This window comes from Phoxinus phoxinus, assembly GCF_949152265.1.
Source record: "Phoxinus phoxinus genome assembly, chromosome: 21".
Taxonomy (NCBI): Eukaryota; Metazoa; Chordata; class Actinopteri; order Cypriniformes; family Leuciscidae; genus Phoxinus; species Phoxinus phoxinus.
This window is the reverse complement of record NC_136896.1, coordinates 16,741,604-16,762,639: the sequence shown is the minus strand read 5'-3', so window position 1 is coordinate 16,762,639 and position 21,036 is coordinate 16,741,604. Positions and strand designations below refer to the sequence as shown.

The window sequence follows — 21,036 nt, the reverse complement described above, 5'->3', positions numbered from 1 at the left end:
CTAGTTCACATTCAAAACCAAATTTGCAAATTCAAATGATGTCAGCAGTCCAGAACAGCTCTCCCACCACAGCGTTTACTCGGTCACTGTGAAAGTCTGACCTCTACAGGTGAGCGACAGGAAAGAATGAATCTAGTCTTTATTTTACTCAACTTCTTTTGGAACACTTTTCAATGAAGTGTGTCCTAATGAAAGGTAACAAGATGTCGCTTATAAAAAATGAAATGAAATGTAAAAGTGAAACAATAATTTATGTTATGACCTAAAAATAAATGATGTGCTCATGCTTTTTCGTGGGTTTCCTCATCAATTAAAAATGCTTTTAAACCAGACACAGTCAAACAAACATATACATCTATAAGGAAGAGCATCTTGATGTTACAAGCATACCATGTAACAAGTAACCATTTACCATGCACATACAAACCAGTTTACAGTCAGAACGTCACCCCTTACTGCAAATTTGATTATGAAAATTCATTCAAACCATTATGAAAATCGCATCGTGGCTTTGTTTAGCTCTCACAACAGAAACGGTGAAGGATCGGTGAATATTATCTGAACGATTGGATGTCATTTACTGTGAAGCTTTCTTCAATATTTTATGATTATTCATTTTATTTTTGTTATGTCATCTGATATTATGACTGACATTCACTCCAATATGAGGATGAAGGCATGAGGAGCCATGGGGAAGTATTCAAAGACTCCAAAATCCTCCAGCATAAGGAGAACTGCTGAAGAAGGACTGCGAGAGGAATAAAACAAATTGAGAAATCTGATCATTCTTCAATACTGACAACATTTCCAGGAAACAAACAAACACAACATCCTACAGGTAATGTGAGGTGCCCGACATTTAAATATTAATCTGTTTTCATTGTATGGTCAACTGTTTTCATTTGTCATTTAAATGTGCTTATGTCCATCATAAACAGTGCCTGATACACTGAAAACTGAACATGAAATATATACACATACTGTTTGTACAATGTAATGACGCACACAAATGCCTAAACACCTAAACAAAAGTGAGAATCTGCATCAATATCTAATCGTTTTCTTCTTTTTTTTCATGCTTTTGGATTGTTTAAAATTCAGTGCAACATGTAAACAATATAGATATTCACTTTCACAAACTTGGCAAATTTAAGAATGTGCATTTATATTATTTAAGTAACAGATTTTGTGAAAATGTGTATTTGACAATTTCATTACAAAATGTTCTAATTTCTTTAAAGATAAAAAAAAAGTCTGTCTGCTGCAGGTTAATGGGACATTGACATTTCTGGTAAGCATGATTGTGATCAACAGAACGTCAATAGACTAAAAATGGCTACAGTGTATTACATACAAGATCAAAATGTTGATTGCATATTTTTGGCCTTTACTGTACATTCTAGAGCAGTGAGGTTTGCTCATTATTAACGATGAGAAATCCTGGGTTGCATACTTCAGAAATTAATCTATATCACACAGCCGCAAAGAGGAATCCAATAGATTTTGGCCTGGAAATGTTTGTGGCATATTTGGCAAAAGCACATTTTCACTGAAAAAAATATCACTTTAGATTCCAAAGTCTTGTAGGCTGTGTGTAGTTTAAGATATATTTAATTGAACTATCACTATCACAGCTGAGACAGTAATATTTAACAAATCAGAGGTTATATTTTTGACATTTTAGTTTAATTTCAAGCATTTAAGCAGATCAAATGTTTTTAAGGTCATAAATTCAGACAAGTGTGTTCAAATGTTTGACTGGTACTGTACAGTGTCTGAACCCTTTGAAAATGTGTGGATTTCTGCATTGATTATTAGGGCTGCGCGATCAATCGATTTATATCGCTATGTGCAATGTCAAGTATACTTGATCTGTATGGACAAGGCACCACGGTTCGAAACACACCTGATTCTTGGGTTAATTGCCAAGTTTAACCATCATAGTGTGAAAGTTTATCATTTGGACATGTTTTAGGTCCATTCAAGCAATTTAAAACCATTAGAGCGCAAGAAGACGTGAAAGAAAACTCATTTCGGAACTCAGAATTCGTTATTCTTCCGCCTCTATTTCTGCTTGAACGGGCACATACACGCAAAATAATATTAAAATACCCGTCTCAGCAAGTATCCTCGTAAACACAGTTACATATGGCTTACGAGAACATAAACAATTGAGAAAGAAAACGGATGCGTATCAATATATTGGATTAAGAGCTTTAGCTCTTAAAGTGATAGCAGCCTAATAAAGTGACATCACTAATGTTAATCAAACATACATAGAGAAACAAAAACAAAATACAAAGAGAAAATCACTTTTGTTGCTTTAACAGATTAATTGTTTAATTAAGTGAAGACTATGCAGTGTTATTTTACATTTAATTATTCAATGAATACTGTTAGACTTAACTGAAAACTGTTTATTTCATTTGTATCTTTGTTCTATTGCATTTATCTAATGATTGTACTTTAGTTTTATTTTCTACAAAATCCCCTCAATCATTCTAGAATGATTCATTCTTTCCATATAGAGCTTTTCCAATTATCTGGTGAAACTGTTTTCAAATCGTAATGTATTTAGCAGAAAAACTAAATCGCAATGTCAGTTTTTTCAAATATCGTGCAGCCCTAGTGATCACTCATAAAATGCATTATGATCCTAAAGACAAACTCAATCTGACTTGCTAATACACACAAACAGATATTGGGTGATTATTCACAGTACAGAGAAAGTAAGTGAACCAAAAGTAACCCCCAAAAGGTACATTGGAGTAAATTAAGGAGATGAGATTATGTGTTGGTCACACAGGTGCCCTGCCATTTAAATAAAAGCACAAAACATGGTTACTAATAAATCTGTTCTCAAGAAAGGTTGGCTGCTTAACACAGAACCCTTAAACACAAAGCTACAAAAGCTTTTCTAAAGACCTGGGAGTAAATAAATCTCTGTCTACAAATGTGGAAAATTCCACATAATGAACATAATGAACAATCCTGAAAGAGGTGAGAAAGAATCCAAGGACAACAGCAAAATGCCTTCATAAACTCTACAAACTTGTTCATGTGTTCAACATCAGAACAAACACTGAACAAAAAATGCTGTTTATGAAAGGGACAACACATAGGAAACCACTGCCATCTAAAGCAGGTGTCTCAAGTTTGGCACCTGGATATTCCACAATGCTTCCGGGAAAATGTTCTTTGCACATGCCAAAACTTTTTGGCAATAATACACAACCTTTTTTTTTTAGAGGAAAAAGGTGTTTGGTGGACGACTTTCTGCTGAAGAAAGATCCACAAGTTACTAAATTCAAGGGTTCACTTACTTAACACTTGTGTTAATAGTTAAGTCAGATTGTGTTTGTCAACAAGCGTGACTTAAATTAAAATCAGACCACTTTTTTTTTTGAGTAAACAATGCAGAAATCCAGATTATTTTAAATGGTTTGCTAACCTATTTTTGCGGCTGCAAATCCACAGACGGCTGCAAATGAAAAACAGTTGGACTCTGTGGTCTTTCCCTTATGTCAAAATGTAAATATGTACAAATTAGATTGTAAAACCGATGTAATTTGGCCTGTAGGGAGGCAATACTATGACCGCAGTGCTGCCTCAGGGCTCTGAACAGGATGAAGATACCACAGACCTGTGGAACATCCTCTTCAGACGACAAAACCTCCAAAACCGGCTTCAGTTTCTACAGGAGATCCACAAGAGGAACTCCAAAATAGAAGGTAACTCTCTAGAAAGAATGTTGATGATGAAGAAATTACTGACCATAATTACAATAAAATGTACCTTGATTAGTTTGATCAATGGGACACATTGGTATTTAAAACCACTCAGTCGCCTCAAAGACTTCAGAATAGGAACATCAACATTCCTACATGGCTTTTCCCCTCCGCAATAAAACATGCAAACAATGGAGTGCAATTACTCTTTCTCTCTTAATACTAAAGGAGCTGCACCTTTGCCAGGAAATGAGCATTCAAATGCAATGAATTCACCCTTGTCATTCATCTTCATGCTTATATTTGACTAGTTAGTAAAAACAATAATTTGGTTGTTTTACATATTTTCTTTTTGCTTTTAGGAAACCTTGCAAACGAAGAGGGCCCTTCAGAACTGGACAAAATAGAGGAGGAGTTGAAGTTACTGGAGCAAAAAGAGAAGGATCTTATTCAGAAAAAAAGCCAATGTTTCACAACACAGTTCACAGACAAAGGCACGTGTCTCTAGTCTAGACGATTGAAAATAAAGTAAAAAACAGAAAAGCAAATACAAGCTTATGCAAAATCTCATGATTTCTTATATTCATGTACATATTCAGAACATTGGACATTTTAATTAAACAATATGCTTTTAGACTAGATACACAAAAAGCGTTATGTTTTGTAATACTATTTCTTTTATGGAACATTCCCAGTCATTAGTATGCAAATGTAATGTAACGTGTGTTATCTTGTACTCTCTGTGACAGATCCGATTCAAGGTCCAGTCCAAGGACTCTACATTCTTCCCGTTTCTCAAACTGAAATTATTTCTCCTATCATTGCTCTGCAAGTGGAAAAAACAGGTAAAATAATGTTGCAAATGTAACATGAATTAGTTTGTATGATATACTCACTATATCAGATGGAAAAGCTCCACAATCCACAATCTACATTCTTACCATTTCAACAGGAACTATTTCCTCTATCAATGCTCTGCAAGAAGAAAACACAGGTAAGATAATACATTTATGTTGCACAAACTGACACGTTACCTCTTGACAAATGTCTTGGATTAAGATGGCCATAGAATTTGTTTGCATATGATGAATAAATACACTTTCGTCGTTTCGCCTTCCCAGAGACCGCAGTAAACCTTGACGATGTCCGCATGTCCCCTGCCAGAGTGAAATGCCCTTCTTGCCATAAGACTGTCACCACTGAGATTCGCTATAAAGTGGGCAGCAATGCCTTCCTCTTTTGCGGTCTCTTGTCTGTAGTGGGGTGAGTAGCTCTACGATAAAGAATCAATCACTGACCGAGCAAGAGCGCTGCTGTTCCGAATATAGCAAGTATTAACAGTCGTGTTAATATTCAGACTAAACACGGTTGCGAATGTAATATTCTTTTAATGTAAGTGTACAATAAATAATGGTAATAACTCACGTTTTATTCACAGTTTTGCTAGTTCATGTCTATTTTTGCTCCGTCAATGAAAATAGTCAGACCGGGGGAAAAAAACACAGCAGAAGTAAACGTTGCGCATCGCCGACGCAGAGCAACACAAACAGGCTGAATGAATGTTTTTATCCAAATCGAGTGGATGATTCAGCGACTCATAAAGGCATTCACTTAAAGGAATAGTTCACCCAATAATGAAAATTCTGTCATCATTCCCTCATGTTGTTTCAAACCTGTATGACTTACTTTCTTCTGTGGAACTTTATTTCGATAGTCCACTTTAGACATTCTACTAACTATAAGTAACTTTGCAATTACATGTGAACTAACTCTCATTAGAGTATTAGTAGACACTCTGCTTAATTTCTGCTAACACTTTATTTTGTTGGTCCCCAGACAGACATACTACTGACTATAAGTAACTTGGCAACTACAAGTCAACTTATTCTACTTACCCGAATCCTCACACCTAACCATAACCTACCAGTCTACTGACAGTCTACTACAGTTTACTAATACTCTAATGAGAGTTAGTTGACTTGTAGTTGAAAAGTTACTTATAGTTAGTAGAATGTCTAAAGTGGACTATCGAAATAAAGTGGAACCAACATGTTTTTTAAATCTGGGTAGTTTAAAAAAAACAGACAATTCTTAAAATAATGTTTCACAGAATGAAGAAATTCAAAGAGATTTGTAAAGACATAATGGTGAGTAAATGAGGACATCATTTAAAAAAAAAAATCACTATCCCTTTAATTTTTTGCAAAGGTTTTTTGAACAAATCGATTTGATGAATCGTGAAAAATCCCCATCACTGATGATGGACAGACTGACAGTCGGTCTGGAACGCAAACACAGACAAGCAGAGTGATACAAAGTAAAATGTCAGTGAGGTTTCTAAAGCTATCGAAGCCTTGTTTACTATAATCACATGACTTTTGCAGTTTAATACAAGCTCCGAACACTTGATCTGGCTCCGAACCAGTAGTTCGAAACACTAACTGGGTGAATCTGATTCAAGAACCAGTACTCTTGTTATTATTCCTCATGTGTACATGTTGTTTTGTTCATTATTCAAGAAGTTCCTCTCTAGTGAATCTGCTAAGCAGGCAATTGAACTACATAAAACAGATGAACAAAAAACTATTTCTACAATGCCGGAACAGTAAAGAACATTTTCATTGTCATTTTTGTTTGTTTCTGGCACAGGTGTCTGGCCGGATGTTGCCTGATCCCCTTCTGTATGGATCGCTTCAAAGATGTCGCCCACGTTTGTCCGTCCTGCCACAAAGACATCTGTGAAGTAGATCGGTTTTGAGCATAATGTTCCCGATCTGTGATACCGTGACTGTAAAGACACCAGAAGAGCCTGAGCACAAGACACTGTCAGGGCTGTTTGAGCGTGTTTTTCAGAGAAAGGGATTTTTTATCTCTATTCTATTGACAGAATTGTTTGGAAAGTCAATGTAGGCTTTGAGATGTGGCGAAACTATATGCAAATGAATTCAACCGTAGTCATGCAATAACTGTGCTAATGGCCACCAGTCTTTTGTATTAACCTCTTCCAATAGACATGCTTTTAGGGTGATATAGTCAGCCATGAGTAGTGACGGAAGAAGTGTACAAATCATGTAGCTTATTGGCTCATTTTGAGTCAGATATGACCAAATCAATGGTTTATTAACCACTCAAGACTCACTCCTGAAAGATTGAATCAGAGTTGTTTGCTATTATACAGTAATAGTAATAATAATACAGTGAATGGGTTAAACTTAGTGTGAATCGCTTTAACCAGTTGAAAAGATCAATTGAACATCACTATCATGCCTTTGAGTAGGTCTTTATTTCTTCATTTCATTTATTATTATTTTTTAATGTAGTGGATTAAAAGTTTCCTCAAAATTAGAATACTCCTAAAGTACTAATATTTGAAATATATACAGGCATGAACAATGTGGACCGTAACAATGATCTGGATAACAATGCAAGCCCTTGAGACATTAGATGTTTATCAACCCAATGTCTATATTTAACAGCATAATATATTCAAATTGAAATGGTCAGGTTTGAGTGACATTTGATTCTCTTAATAGTTTTCTTTTTATGTAATAATCAGGTAAATGAGCCTTAAGGACAGTTATAGGAAATATATCGTATTAAATGTCACTATTTTTGTACATGAAACTTTATAATACATCATGGAAGACCCTAAGAGTCCAATTCCAATTTGAAAAGATGTGTCATGGCCTATATATTCAGAATAGAAAAACATCTCTAGCGGCAAATAAACAATAACAGACACAGTTTCTGCATGTCATTCCTCTGATATATTTAAGAGACTCTAAAACATCCTTTATGACAGTATTTTCACAATACATACATTATCATTGACACGTGATGGCGTATATACTCGTATCTTTAAAACTATTCACAAAATATAGCTCATGGATGCGCCAGACATGTATAAAAATATGTATTACATCCATTAAAATATATACACAATGTGCAAAACATATGGCATACAAATGATGATTGATCTCCCGCTTTGGAGGATGTTCGAAGGCGGCGGGAAATATCGCCCAGTGTCACCACTGATACATAATATACATTTAATATTTGATAAAGAGCATGACATCTAGATGAGTCCAGCAGACGTTGTTGAAAATGAGGAACTAGGAATCCTAAATCTACATGAAGCTTGACAGGAGCTGAGCTTTGGACATCCTAAATGGCAAAAACACAAGCCATGGGTTTCTAGATCTCAGCCACAACAGGCGCCCATGCAAATAGATGATGTAAAAACTGAAGTGATGCTCTGATATCTCATCTACTGCATATACTGTATACAATACAGCACTGTATATAAAACGCAAGTTATTGCTTTACTCTCCAACTGCACTATTAAACAGAAGACGGGACACTTGTATTGACTCTTCAATCTCTAACCCTTTTACAATCAACTAAATTCAATACAGATTCAAAAGAATTCTCCAAGAAAAATCAAAAACCACCCACAGTAATGTAAAAAAGTTTGGGATCAGTAAGATTTTTCAATGTTTTTCCAAAGAGGTACACTGCTCACAGGAGCTGCATTTATTTGATCAGCCTTTACTGTAGTAATATTTCACAATATTACTATTTTAAATCACTTTAAAATCACCTGTGATGGGAAAGCTGAATTTTCAGCAGCATTACTCGTCTTCAGTGTCACCGATACTTCAGAAATATGCTGATTTGCTATTATTATCAAAGTTAAAAACAGTTGACTAATATTTTTGAGGAAACCTTGATACATTTTTTCAGGATTCTATGAGCAGAAAGTTCAAAAGAACAGCATTTATTTGAATTTTTTTGTAACATTGTAAATATCTTACACTGTAGCTTTTGATCAATTGAATGCATCCTTGCTGAATTAAGGTATTAATTTCTATTAAAAAAACTGACCCCAAACTTATAAAGGTAGTGTCTATATCTACATGAAGTGGCATAGTACAATATTTGGCCTCTTTGGTCCTTCGAACCATTAAGTTTTAATCCCACAGAAGCTCTAAAACACAAGAGGCATCACATGATGGAAACCTAGGTCAGCGTATCTTATTCTTTCTCTTTCACTTGCTTGTCAAAATAATAGTATGATAGGGTGCATAAAAATTTGCACCAGGCTGCATTATAACAGCAGTCAGTAATGCCAAAAACGCCTCTGAACAGTCGGACACGTGCATTATTCCTTATTGGACTGAATTTGTCCTCATAGCTACACGCAGCAGTGAATTATTACACTAGTTGAGACTAGAATTTGGCATTTTTTTCAGTCCTGGAGAGGCCACAATTTGGACGGTATGCAGAGCAAACAGTACAAAGCCTTAAAAACAAAGCAGATGGGCATCGATAATCGTCCGACTTCTGAGCAGACGGCGCGTAACACAGAAGCTTTTTTACTTTTATAAAAGCTCATCTTGTGTGGTTGATATAACTGTGATGAGCAGTTCATCACTGGAGCAGGAAAGTGCGTATATACAAATAACATGTATAACTGAAACCCCCTTTAAATCAAACTAATCTCGCATCACATCTGATCTGAGAGAGGTGAGTAAAGCCAGTGGACATGTATTGCCTTGCTGAATGGAAAGGAGTCACGTCAGACCAGGATATATATATATGAATAAAACGATTTTTCCATGAGGTGGCTGACATCGTAAAAAGAAAAGCATAGATAAAAACAGAAAGGGATCAACAACAAAAAAAACAAGAGGAAGTTTCTCTCAAAGATATCAAATCAATTTGATTATTCACATGCTGCCAACATATTTGCAAATATATATACATAATGTTGTTCATTTACACAGATATTTCATTTGGATGGTGTTTACGAGCAGTAAAACAGACAGGGACACTCAAGCATACACACACATGCACCCACACACAGATATTTACTACAAGACCCTGACAAAACAGGCCTGATACAAATTTCAGAACAATGAAAGCAGACAAATCTGGAACATTTTGTTCTCAGACTCCCTCAACAAATGAATTATTAAGCTGCCAGTGACATTTAACATGCAGTCTTAAACTGTCTGGTTTGCTTCTGAAACAACTCCAAGTGCAGGAGGAATAAACAGTACGTTTATATGTAACAAATAGTGAGATCATTGTATTTAGTGTCAGTTGTCACTTCTGATGGCTTCATTTACATTTCTAAAAGCAGTCTCTCTAACGGAGCTTTGTTCCATGGCATCAAGAATAAGCAAATAACGCAAAATATAGTGACCACTGTGCGAACCGAACTGAGAAAAGTGTGGGGAAAAACCAGGAACTTCCTTACAGTATGATGCACCTAAAACCAATTGAGTCAAACACACACAATCCACTGAAGTGACGAACAATCACACACAGACTTCACAATTCACATACGCACAAATAAGGTGTTGCACATCCAACAAGTCAGACGTGGCAGCTTTTCTTTTTTTATACAAATATTTGTTCTCATAGATTATTTACATAAAATTTGATTGATTTCAGACTGTTTCACAACAGTATATAACTAACTTATCACCTTGTAATCAAAATCGGCCTTTTTTTTTTTTTTTTTTGGCTGATCCATGACAAATTAAGTCTTCAAACTAAGTTTTCAAATGCTCTTTGCAAACTCAATCCAAGATTGGCCATTTATGCTTAAGGAAAATCCAGCTACGTAAATCATGAATCGATTTATCTGGTCTGCAGTCAATCATCCTTCAAACAATGTGATTGTCTTTCAAATTAAATCCCCAAACGATATATATATATATATATATATATATATATATATATGTTAAATAGATCTTCTCCATCAAACTACACGACCGTTCAAACATTTAGGGTCATTCTTTGATGTTTTAAAACAAGTCTACAAGGCTACATTTATTTGATCAAAAAATACAGTAAAAAAAGTAATATATTCATGTCATTATAGTTTATAGTTCTAGTAATAGTTTATAATGTAATTTATTATATTTAGCTGAATTTTCAGCAGTGATTACTCCAGTCTTCAGTGTCACATACTTCAGATATTATTCTAATATGGTGACTTGATGCATAATAACTTATTATTATTATTATTAACTTCAATGTTGAAAACCGTTATGCTGCTTAATGTTTCTGGAAATTTTGATATATAAATATATATTTTTTCAGGATTCTTTTATGAATAGAAAGTTTCATTTTTTTCAAATAGAAATTACTTGCAATATTATAAATGTCTTTGTCACTTTTGATCAATTTAATGCATCCTTGCTGAATCTTTTTTTTTTTTTTTTTACGGTAGTGTATATCTGCCACCAAATCTTGCAGTCAGCGCTGAAAAAGGGGCATTGCTAATAAAAAATGGCATTGTTGATCAAGGTCGTTTTCAATTTTGTGCAAACAAAGCAAAGTCTACTGTAATTCCACTGTCTTGAATCCATAGCCTTACCTCCCTTATAACTAGCCATATTTATAGACTGACCGCAACCAATCTGATGTCAATGGCACACGAATAAAACAAAAACAAATGAGCAATACAGCAGAATTCGATCTGCCTGAAAGCAGCTCCCTCTCAGTGTGGCACAGCAAAGAGCACATTCAGGACCTAGCCAGCATTACCCACAAGGCTCTTGTGTCTATTCTGACAAAACAAGAGCGTTAATGTGAACGAGAACAGATGGTGAACATAGAACCAGCATAAGTGTACAGCTGAGCTGCAGTCTAGTCACATGAAGCTGCCAGATGTGAACCACTGCCACAAAGATGATCCCTACTTCCCCTACTGTGCGCCCCAAAGACAAACGGCTTGTGCGGGTGAAAGCATAATCGAGTTTGAAGCGATTCCTCTCAGTCCCAGTGCAGCTGCAGATCATGAGTGTCCAGGAATTCAGAGGTGATTCCCAGCGGGTTGAGTCCGCCTATGGGCCCGGGCATAGTGATGTCCAGCCACTCCATGTTGTCCAGGCAGGTGTCTTGGAGACTAAAGGACAGGGCGGAGGAGGAAGGCGGAGGCGGGTCGGTGAAACCCAGCTCACAAGTGTCCATTGGGGAGTTTGGCTGCTCCAGCATCTGGTTTTGGAGCTCCTCTAACAGGCCCAAAGTCCTCTGCTCTGGCTCTGCGTCCCCAACCAGCGTGCCCTCCAGCAAAGCCTCCAACTGGTTGTCGGAGTCCAGGGAGGCGAGGCTGGGCATGGGTTCCGCCATGAGCGCCGGAGGGGGTGCCATCTGCACCTGGGCGGGCGGTCGGGACAGGGCGGTGTTGATAGGCAGGGTGGTGATGCTGGCCGTGACGGGCATCATCTTAGGCACAGATGGGTCATGTTGACTAAAGGGGGTAATCTCTACAGAAAACAAGAACAAGAATGTTGACATTTGAATAATTTGTTTTTTTACAAATATGTTTGATAGATCATCTCCATCTAACCATTCAAAAGTTTAAGTTCAGTAAGATTTCAAAACGCTTTACAATAAGGTTCATTGGTTAACATTAGTTAATGTATTTACTAACATTAACTAACAATGAGCAATACATCTGTTACAGTATTTATTCATCTTTGTTGAAAATACAGCTGTTCATTGTTTGTTCACAATGTATTAACTAATCTTAACAAATACAAGCTTTGCTTTTAATGACGTATTAGTGAATGTTGAGATTAATATTAACTAAGATTCATAAATCCTGAAGAAGTATTGTTCATTCTTAGTTCATGTTAACTAATGTAGTTAACTAATGAACCTTATTGTAAAGTGTTACCAACGTTTTTGAAAGGAGTCAATTCTTTTTGCCGAGGCTGCATTTATTTGACCAAGAAAATGGTAGTTGTTTAAAATATCGGTTTTCTATTTTAATATAGTTTTTGGCAGTGATGGCAGAGCTGAATTTTTAAGCAGCCATTACTCAAGTCTTCAGTGACACATGATACTTTAAAATTATTTGGTTGAAAACAGTTGTGCTGAATAATATTTTTGTGGAAACTGTGATCCATTTTTTTCCAGGATTCTTTGATGAACGGAAAGTTCAAAAGAACAGCATTTTGGAATAAAAATATTTTGACCCTTACAAATATCTTTAATGTGACTTTTAATGCATCCTTTAATGTCACTTCGATGCATCCTTTTGATTATCCTGAATAACAATCTGAATTTCTTCCACAAATAAAAATATTATTCAAACTTTTTAATGGTAGTCTATTTGGCCCTGAATCTTGGAGACTTCAGGCTGTTACGGCGCTGAAAAGGTGGCTTCTGGGAAATGTAGCTGCCTGGACTGCCAAGATGAGTCTGACCTTCTTCATTCTTCATACTCACGATTATCAATCGTGAAAAACAAATCTGAATCTGGATTTATAGTGAGAGTTGTGGAGAAATTAAAGTAGTCTGCAACAATATGACAAACTCACCTCCACTTTCTATTAAAATGTCAAAGAGATCATCCATCTGTTGACTTGTCGCTGTGGGAATCTGTGGAACGACAAAAAAAATTACTTTTCAGTTCAAGGACAGCACAGAAGAAAGGGCAAACAAATGATTAACTAAATTACAGCTGTAAACAACGGACAAGTACAGTAGTGCTTCTGGGTAACTGCAAACAAAGAGTCTTAAAGGGACAGCTCTCATGAAATTAAAAGTATTACCCTTACCAGCATTAACAGAATTCTTTACAGAAACCATAACGTCATACAATAATATGATAGTACACAAGAAAAAACAAAATATGAAAATAAAACGGAACTAAAAGAATATTCAAATAAAATACATTGAACACATCAGATCCTTATACTTTGAAACATTTCCACACATATTTGTTCATTTATCTCTTTATCTTAAGTATCTTTCCTCTGTCATTTATTCCTATCCTTCTATTAATGGTTAAACAAGACCTTAACTCATCCTCATTTCATTCTGACCACGTATTAGTTCCTTTCTTCCAAGTAACAGAAAATGAGAGAAATGAGAGCTTAGCTTTTCCATTCCCTGGTCCCTGGAGCGCAAGACAACAACAGTGTGATTAGAACTGCTAAATTCAAACCTGCGTTCACACTTTGACTGGTGTCGAGCCAGAGAGAGACTCACCTAGCGCTTGGCATATGTCACTGTTCAATATTTTCAACCACATAATGTTTATTTTATGTTACATACAAGTACTAGCAAAAAAAAGAAAAAAAAGAAAGTATACTTTGTAAAATACACACTGATGTCTTTGGAAGCAGAAATTCTACAGTAAATAATTGGGGGGGGGGGGGGGGGGGGCTTGCCAATTAATTTGATGTCTTTTGGGAGGAGTGGGTGAATTACCTGTTGTAAATCCGACAGACTCTGATTCTATACGTTGAAGTGTAAATTAACACGATGGTGCTGATCAACTAAAGTGATCATTATAAATGTGTTTAAAAGAAAGAAAATCATTTATTTACAAATATTTGAGAATCGTAATATCATATATTTCACAATCTAGTCAACAAGTGTGCGAATATCTTAAATAAAAATGAAAAAACAATAAAACAGATAAATCAGTCATACAAAGCTATTGTAGCTGCTTTGTGTCAAAACTTAAATCTTAAAGACAGGACCAAACTGGTATTTTAAAACAGATATTTGCATTAGTATCAATGCAGCCTATTAGTTTATGATATCATGAATAAAAAATTAAACACCAATATTGCTGGGACAATCCTTCATTGCTTTCAAAACATTCAGGTACATTTGATACTGAAATATCTTTTTGTTTATTGCTTGTAATGTGTTTCTTTGTTCCCCTTTATTACTTCATATTTGCTTTGAAAATAATTATTGACATTCAATTGTTTGGATTTATTATTAATTTGTAGTTATTTTAAAAAGTACTTGTATTTATACATGTAATAAAATTCATACAGTTGATATTAAAATTCGGTAAAATTAAACAACAATTGTTTCAGAATCGGATCTTGATTCTGAATCAGATTGTGAGGTGCATAAAGATTTCCAGCCTTAAAAGTAATGTGACAATGATCATTTTAAAATACTCATGCAGGGGGCTCAGCCAGAATATATAAAAAAAATTCAGAATGAAAGGGTTAAAAATGGTCAAGCAACCTCCATTGGAACCCCTTGAAATGAACTAACTGACCATTACTGTACACAAAGAGTGCTTTTTTCCTTTGTTTTGGAGCTTAAAAAGTGTCACCATCCCCAAACCATGTATGAAAAACAGAGGATCCGACATTCGCTGAAGAACTCAAGAAAATAATACAGGATCGGAACAACATAAGTTAATCATTGGCTGAAGTATAAGACTGCCTGCTGAAACAACCAAGTAATCAACACAGTATGTATACGAGAATGCTAAGATGTGTAGAAAACATCACCTCTGAGACAGCGTGGTTCTGTAGGCTGCGGGTCTGTTTGACGGCCTCCTCATAGCGGGGCGGCTCTCTGTTCTTGGGCGTCTGGTTGAAAACTGGGGACTGCTGGATGTAGGTCTGGGAATAAAAAAAGTGAATGAACATTTAAGGCCGAACAGAACAGCGACACACTAAACATCTCAATAAGAGCAAGATGTGTTACCTTGCTTAGTGGGCCATTGATAAGGGCAGATGGGATGGGGGACGTCTGAGGCGAGATCCTGTTCTCTGGGGAGCTGCTGAGGAAGCACTGGGGTATCTCTAGGCCTGCTGGGTTCTCACCGGTACCGTGCTGGAAACCTGACCTCTCGGCGGTGCTCACAGGCAGAGTCTGTGTGAAGAGTAAACCAATAGGCCATGAGCATTCAGAAACACCCACTAGCATCACAGAGAGCATATGCCTGGTTTATGTTATAATCTTCTGTCCGCCCTTAATCAGATGCAGCTCGGTACAAGAACAAGCCACCTCAGGTCACGTTGGCATGTGTCCGTACTGCACAGCTGTCAATAAAAATGTTATCAGCTCATCACAACCAATGAGCTCTAGTTACTCTGGTCATCAAGGAATCAGGCCAGGTTCATTCACTGTGCCAAAGGAATGGGCATCTAGCTGGGAAACCTAAGTATGGTGAACTGTTGCCAGGACAGGCCAATTACAGTAGAGTGAAAGCCTAGAAAGAAATGAGAGCAGTGACTCCCGTCCATCTCGCTGATGAATGACTCTGCTGGACAGACACAAACTAGATGATCCCCGAGCTCACAGATAATGTTCACTTGTTGTGATTGCTCCTGCTGGCACCGATCCTGTTCTCACTCAAGTTCCACAGTCATTCAACACTCTGTTAAAAAACAAACTCTGTAGTGTGGATAAAAGTTGTGATATATTAGCCAGGACGATTAATTGGCTGACATTTTGGTCATTTTGAGATCAACATCACTGACAACAGTGTCTGCTACTTTCTTTTACGGTAAGTGGTTTGACAATTTTTTTTTAAAATTTTATTTCATTTTGTAGATATATCAGCTCAATTATAATTATTATTAACTATTAATTATCAATTATAATTATCAATTATAATTAACAATACTACAAAACTACAAAATAAAACCAAAATAGACGAACATGGATATAATCAAAAATAGAATGTTACAAAAAAATAGATACTTAAATAATGAAAGTGCATCAATTTTTCACTTTTGTTTTTAAAATGTTTAACTTTTACTTTACTCTTTTACTAACTCTCAATTATTTGCTAAAATAATGACAAAACTGAGAAATCAGAAACATAATAACAGCAACAATAATGACAATAATTGACGGTGTAAGCTGTCCTCAAAATCTTTTTTTATAGATTATTATTGTAACAGACTTTGTTGGATTGTACATGCATCATGACAGAATACAACAAAGTCTGTTACAATAATAATGATGTATTAGCGCTCGTTGTATATGTATGCATGCAATGTATTTTTCCCCTCGAGGCTTGCCGGTGATGCGCACTTGTTGTCGCGGGGTTTTGGAGTTAGTGATCTGATGTATGGTATATAATAAAGTGGAGAAGAGTTCAAACTGCTATCGTTTATTAGTTTCTTATTTCTGTTAGTGTTAGGTGAACCCTGTACAAACGATCGGTTACATTATTAAGATTATTAAAACCATATTAATAAAGTTGAAGTCTATTTTCATCACAGAAGTCTCCCCACACACGAATTGTCTATGCACGCGAGGTGTCTAGATTATGCGCATGACTCAAACACGGGCAGACACAGCAGTTGTAGGCAGGTATATTGATGGATGAAATCTGAATTATTCATTCATTCATTTATTCATTCATTCATATTCATTCATTCATTTATGTCACTTGTTTAAGTTATCTAATATGTATAAAAATAAAATAAAAAACTCGATTGGGGGCAGCCACTTAGTTCGCTTATGCCTCGGGCCAGCCCTGATAATATAATATAAATGTAATGTAAAAAGTAAAGTAAGTGAAAAAAATAAAATATAAAAATTACACATACATTACCGTTTAAATGTTTGGGGTCGGTAAGATTTTTAAGTCTCTTATGCTCACCAAGAATGCATACAGTAAAACAGGAATATAATTTGTGAAATAATTTAAATAACTGCTTATTATTTTTAAATATATTTTAAAATGTAATTTATTCTTCTAATGGAAAAGTTGTGGTGCTTAATATATTTTTTGTGGAAACTGTGATACATTTTCAATGTACAAATTATATACCGGTAATAGAATAATAAATAATATTAGATAATAATAATAATCTTATATTTGTTACATTTTACATTCTGAAGGAACATTTTTACATTCAATCATGAGACTGACCTGAACTAAGTGGCTGTGACTGAGCATCTGTTGTGACGTAGGACTCTCTGCTTTGGTGGGCTGTCGCTGGGGGGTCTGAACTAGACCTGTGCCTGATGGAGAAACAGCCTGCAAGACTGACTACACAAAAAGACATGGAAATTATATTTAGTATTGACATAAGTATATAACATATAGAAAGCAGTCTGTATGTATTTTGTTACCTGTAGTTTGACATTAGTGTTGGGCAGCTGGATGGTAGTGGTATTATTCGCCAGGGGCATTGGAAGAAGGATCTGAGTGCCCCCATGCGGAGTGGTTAGCAGAGTCTGGGGCTGCCCCATGACCTGTGGCACCCCTTGGTGGCTGATAATGAACTGACGGAGAGGGGTAGCTGTCACCTGGCTGGGGTGGGCTTCCTCGAGCTTCACCAGAGTTGGTGTAGTGTGTGAACTCCGTGTACAGTTGGGAGGGACAGTGTTTTCTGTTTTGACAGATGCCAACATGGTGGTTGGACTGGAAACAATTTTTGCAGGTGGAATGACTTGTCCACTCCTTTTCTCCACCTCTAGCTGCATCTTCAGTTTCTCCACCAGCTTCTGCTCCTGCTCCAGTTTACGCAGCAGTTCCTTGATCTGTCGCTCCTTTTCGTGTAGTCTCCGGTCCTGCTCCTCGGGAACAGGAGCTGCCTTTACTAAACTGTGGTTTTGGGCCTGTCCCTGCATGGATGTGTCTTCTCTGCGATGAAGCTCTGAAGAACCAGGAGACACAGGCGGAGTGGAGCTCATATTTTCAAGGGTCTGCTGGATGGGGGAGAGGCTTGTAGTGGTGCTGGACACCTCCATAGGTGTGCTGCAGGGCTGTGTGTTAGGTCTTTTGCAGTTGTTGGGTGAAGTAGTGACAGGGTGTTCTTGGAAAGGCTTAAGTCGTTCAATAAGGTCCGTTTTTGTTCCCGACACTGGAAGACCACGTAACTTTAATTCCAGTTTCAGCTCTGCCACCTACCAAAATAAACCCATTATTAGTGAAGCTCTAAAAATATTAGATCAATACAGAAAATAAAGTAATTGACCAAATTAAATGACCTAATATATCACCATATAAACTTTTCAAAATAATCTGAATTCAGCCACACTTAATGAATAAGATGCATATTTACACAAAGACATAAACCAACTGAACAAAATTTTGCATAATGGAAAAGTAATATTAGCTTTTTAATTTGTATTTATTATTAAATATTTATTGTACTTTTAGTTAATATACAGTAACGTTCAAATGTTTGGGGTTAGTACCGGTAAGCTTCTTTTTTTAAAAGAAATTAATACTTTTATTCAGCAGGGTGTATTCAATTTATCAAAAGTAACAGTGAAGACATTTATAATCTTACAAAAAAAATATATTTCAAATAAATGCTGTTCTGTTAAACATTGCATTCATCAAAAATCCTGATAAAAGTAAATCACAATTTCCACAAATATAATAAAAAAAGCACAACTGTTTTCAACATTGATAATAATAAATGTTTCTTGAGGATCAAATCATAGAATATTGGAGTAATAGATGCTGAACATTTTTTAAAAATGAGCCGCCATTACTCCAGTATTCACTGTCACATGATCCTTCAGAAATCATTCTAATATGAAATGAAATTTTTAAATATATTAAAATAGAAAACAGTTATTTTAAATTGTCGTAATATTTCACATTATTCATGTTGTACTGCATTTTTTATTAAATTAATCCAGCCTTGATGAGCATGAGACTTCTTTCAAAAGCATTAAAAAAAACATACCAATCTCAAACTTTTTTAACAGTAGTGCTTCTATTATTGATGATATTTTTGTGTGTTTAATTAGAATCTCTCGGTACCTTCATCTCCTCCAGGTTGGCCGGTAGTGTGCCAACCTTGCGGTTGGAAAGGGTGCTATTGGGCCGCACAGGTGTTGCTGTGGGCAGAGACAGCATGATTGAGGCCGGAAGGCTGCTGGTGCTGTTAATAGCGACTGTGGCACTGCTGTTTTGGCCCTCTATCACAGGCCTGGCGAGGAGGGAAGCAGATGAGAAAAGAGAGGGAGGAACAACACTTAACATCACAGCAGAAATAATTTGTTTCTTTGACCCTAGTTCTCAAAAAATAAACACCACTGAACAATGCAGCAGCAGAAAACAATGACAGTTAAAATAAATCTTGCACAAGAGATGGAAAAGGAAGCAGAGGAATAACCTCATCGACTTCCTACCATTAATGTAAATCACTAAACAGGATTTGTTATTGGAAAACAGGTAATGGTCCTGAGTGCCACCAGCAACAAAAATGTTTTTAGACATTTTCCACCTAAAACCATTCTTGTGCAGCCATTATACTAATGGTTAACAAAACATCCTGGCTAGCTTCAAAAGAAAAAGATGACCTTTGCCAAATGGTTCGGATTCACCGATTGGCAAAGCAGTAGATATCACAACAGAGCCTGATTTCAAACACACAGAACTGGATCTCTTTGCTTACTTGAGAGGTGCAGGAAGGATGGTCTGGTAGTTGTAGTGCTGCTGTTGCTGTTGGCTCAGGATCTGTAGCTGCAAAAATAGCTGCTGTTGTTGTAGTAATCGAGCATATGAAGAGTCCATTGGGGCTTGGTCGGGTTCTTGTTTCTGGTCTGGGGGAATGTACTGATGATATTTCAGCTTTTTCACACGTGGCTTGGCCTCCTTGCTCTTCTTGCTACGGCTCTTGTCCCCAGGTAGCTTAGGCTGACTCTGCTGTAGATTGGAACAGATATTTCCCATTATGCATCACATCTAAACAGTGGTTCTCAACCAGGGGGCCGGGGCCCACTAGGGATCCTCATCAAACTTTCAAAGAGGCCTCAAGATGACTTAAAATAATTTTAAATAAGGCAAAACAAGCATTAAAAAAGCAACAAAATAATAATAATATTATTACTAGGTTATTTTTTATAACAAATAATTTCTAATTATGCCAAGCTAAATATTATATTGGGTACAACATGTGAGTGTGTGTGTGTGTTGTAGGCGATGGGGGGGCCTTGAAGTCAAAAAGGTTGAGATCCACTGATCTAAATCAAGGGGGTTTAATACATTTTTGTTGTTTTTTCCTGACTATAGAAGCCACAGTTCTTTACTGACCTTTACTAGGGTGGGCCCAGACTTCACATGGGCCACGGTGACTAGCTGTGGTATGGGTGCTGGAGGGCTAAATGATTGCTCATTGGTCGAAAAAGGCTTGAAGAAATCTGTCGAAGTGACTGCAGGAAAGTGCTGTGAAAACAACAAATAATGAATCTCAGTATACTGCAAAACTTGAATCATCAAATTCTGTATTTTTGCATCATGAGCTCCCAGTGTTCTAACCCTGAAGTCAAAAGAAGGAGGGATAACTACCTGTAAAAAGTTATTGGGCACTGGTGAAGACCCCTCTATGATCTGGACCTCCCCAGGTGAGGCTGCAGAACCCTGGGACTCCTGACTTCCTGGCTGCTCGGGTGAAAACGCATCTCCACTGTCCTCATCTACTTGATCCTCTAGAGTTCTGGGGTACTGCATCTGACCATCTACCCAATGAACACAAAGAACAATGTATCTATAAGCCATACACGTGCAATATTACCCCAATTTAATACCTTAATCAAATCATAG

The 21,036-nt window shown here is 36.5% G+C and overlaps 2 protein-coding genes across 4 annotated transcripts in view; one reads left to right on the top strand and one right to left on the bottom strand.

Annotated features, from left to right (window-relative positions):
* Positions 1-524: 524 nt before the first annotated feature.
* On the top strand, positions 525-8,091 carry LOC306989151 (uncharacterized protein). Of its 2 annotated transcripts, XM_079594547.1 has the most exons (8): positions 525-838; positions 1,242-1,291; positions 3,581-3,731; positions 4,091-4,222; positions 4,478-4,573; positions 4,681-4,722; positions 4,850-4,991; positions 6,378-8,091. In XM_079594547.1, the coding sequence occupies exons 3-8, from the start codon at positions 3,593-3,595 to the stop codon at positions 6,484-6,486; spliced, it is 660 nt and encodes a 219-aa protein (XP_079450673.1). In that variant the 5' UTR covers positions 525-838; positions 1,242-1,291; positions 3,581-3,592; the 3' UTR covers positions 6,487-8,091. The 2 variants fall into 2 exon arrangements, with proteins under 2 accessions (XP_079450673.1, XP_079450672.1); XM_079594546.1 differs by lacking the exon at positions 1,242-1,291.
* Positions 8,092-8,521: 430 nt separating this feature from the next.
* Positions 8,522-21,036, bottom strand: part of mrtfba (myocardin related transcription factor Ba) — a 49,032-nt gene continuing 36,517 nt past the window's right edge. For both annotated transcript variants that reach the window (XM_079594544.1, XM_079594543.1), the window contains 10 exons: positions 20,782-20,951; positions 20,527-20,658; positions 19,889-20,139; positions 19,252-19,420; positions 17,604-18,380; positions 17,401-17,520; positions 15,216-15,383; positions 15,017-15,130; positions 13,070-13,130; positions 8,522-12,010 (listed from right to left, as the gene is read on the bottom strand). In XM_079594544.1, coding sequence (XP_079450670.1) covers positions 11,517-12,010; positions 13,070-13,130; positions 15,017-15,130; positions 15,216-15,383; positions 17,401-17,520; positions 17,604-18,380; positions 19,252-19,420; positions 19,889-20,139; positions 20,527-20,658; positions 20,782-20,951 — 2,456 coding nt within the window. In that variant the 3' untranslated portion in view covers positions 8,522-11,516. The remainder of the gene's footprint in view (positions 12,011-13,069; positions 13,131-15,016; positions 15,131-15,215; positions 15,384-17,400; positions 17,521-17,603; positions 18,381-19,251; positions 19,421-19,888; positions 20,140-20,526; positions 20,659-20,781; positions 20,952-21,036) is intronic.

Bases quoted from the DNA above. Each gene is read 5' to 3' on its own strand.
- LOC306989151 (XM_079594546.1), top strand. From the start codon at position 3,593: ATGACCGCAGTGCTGCCTCAGGGCTCTGAACAGGATGAAGATACCACA. The intron at 4,223-4,477 runs GCACGTGTCTCT...TCTCTGTGACAG, and splicing joins AACACAGTTCACAGACAAAG to ATCCGATTCAAGGTCCAGTC. The intron at 4,992-6,377 runs GTGAGTAGCTCT...TTTCTGGCACAG, and splicing joins GGTCTCTTGTCTGTAGTGGG to GTGTCTGGCCGGATGTTGCC.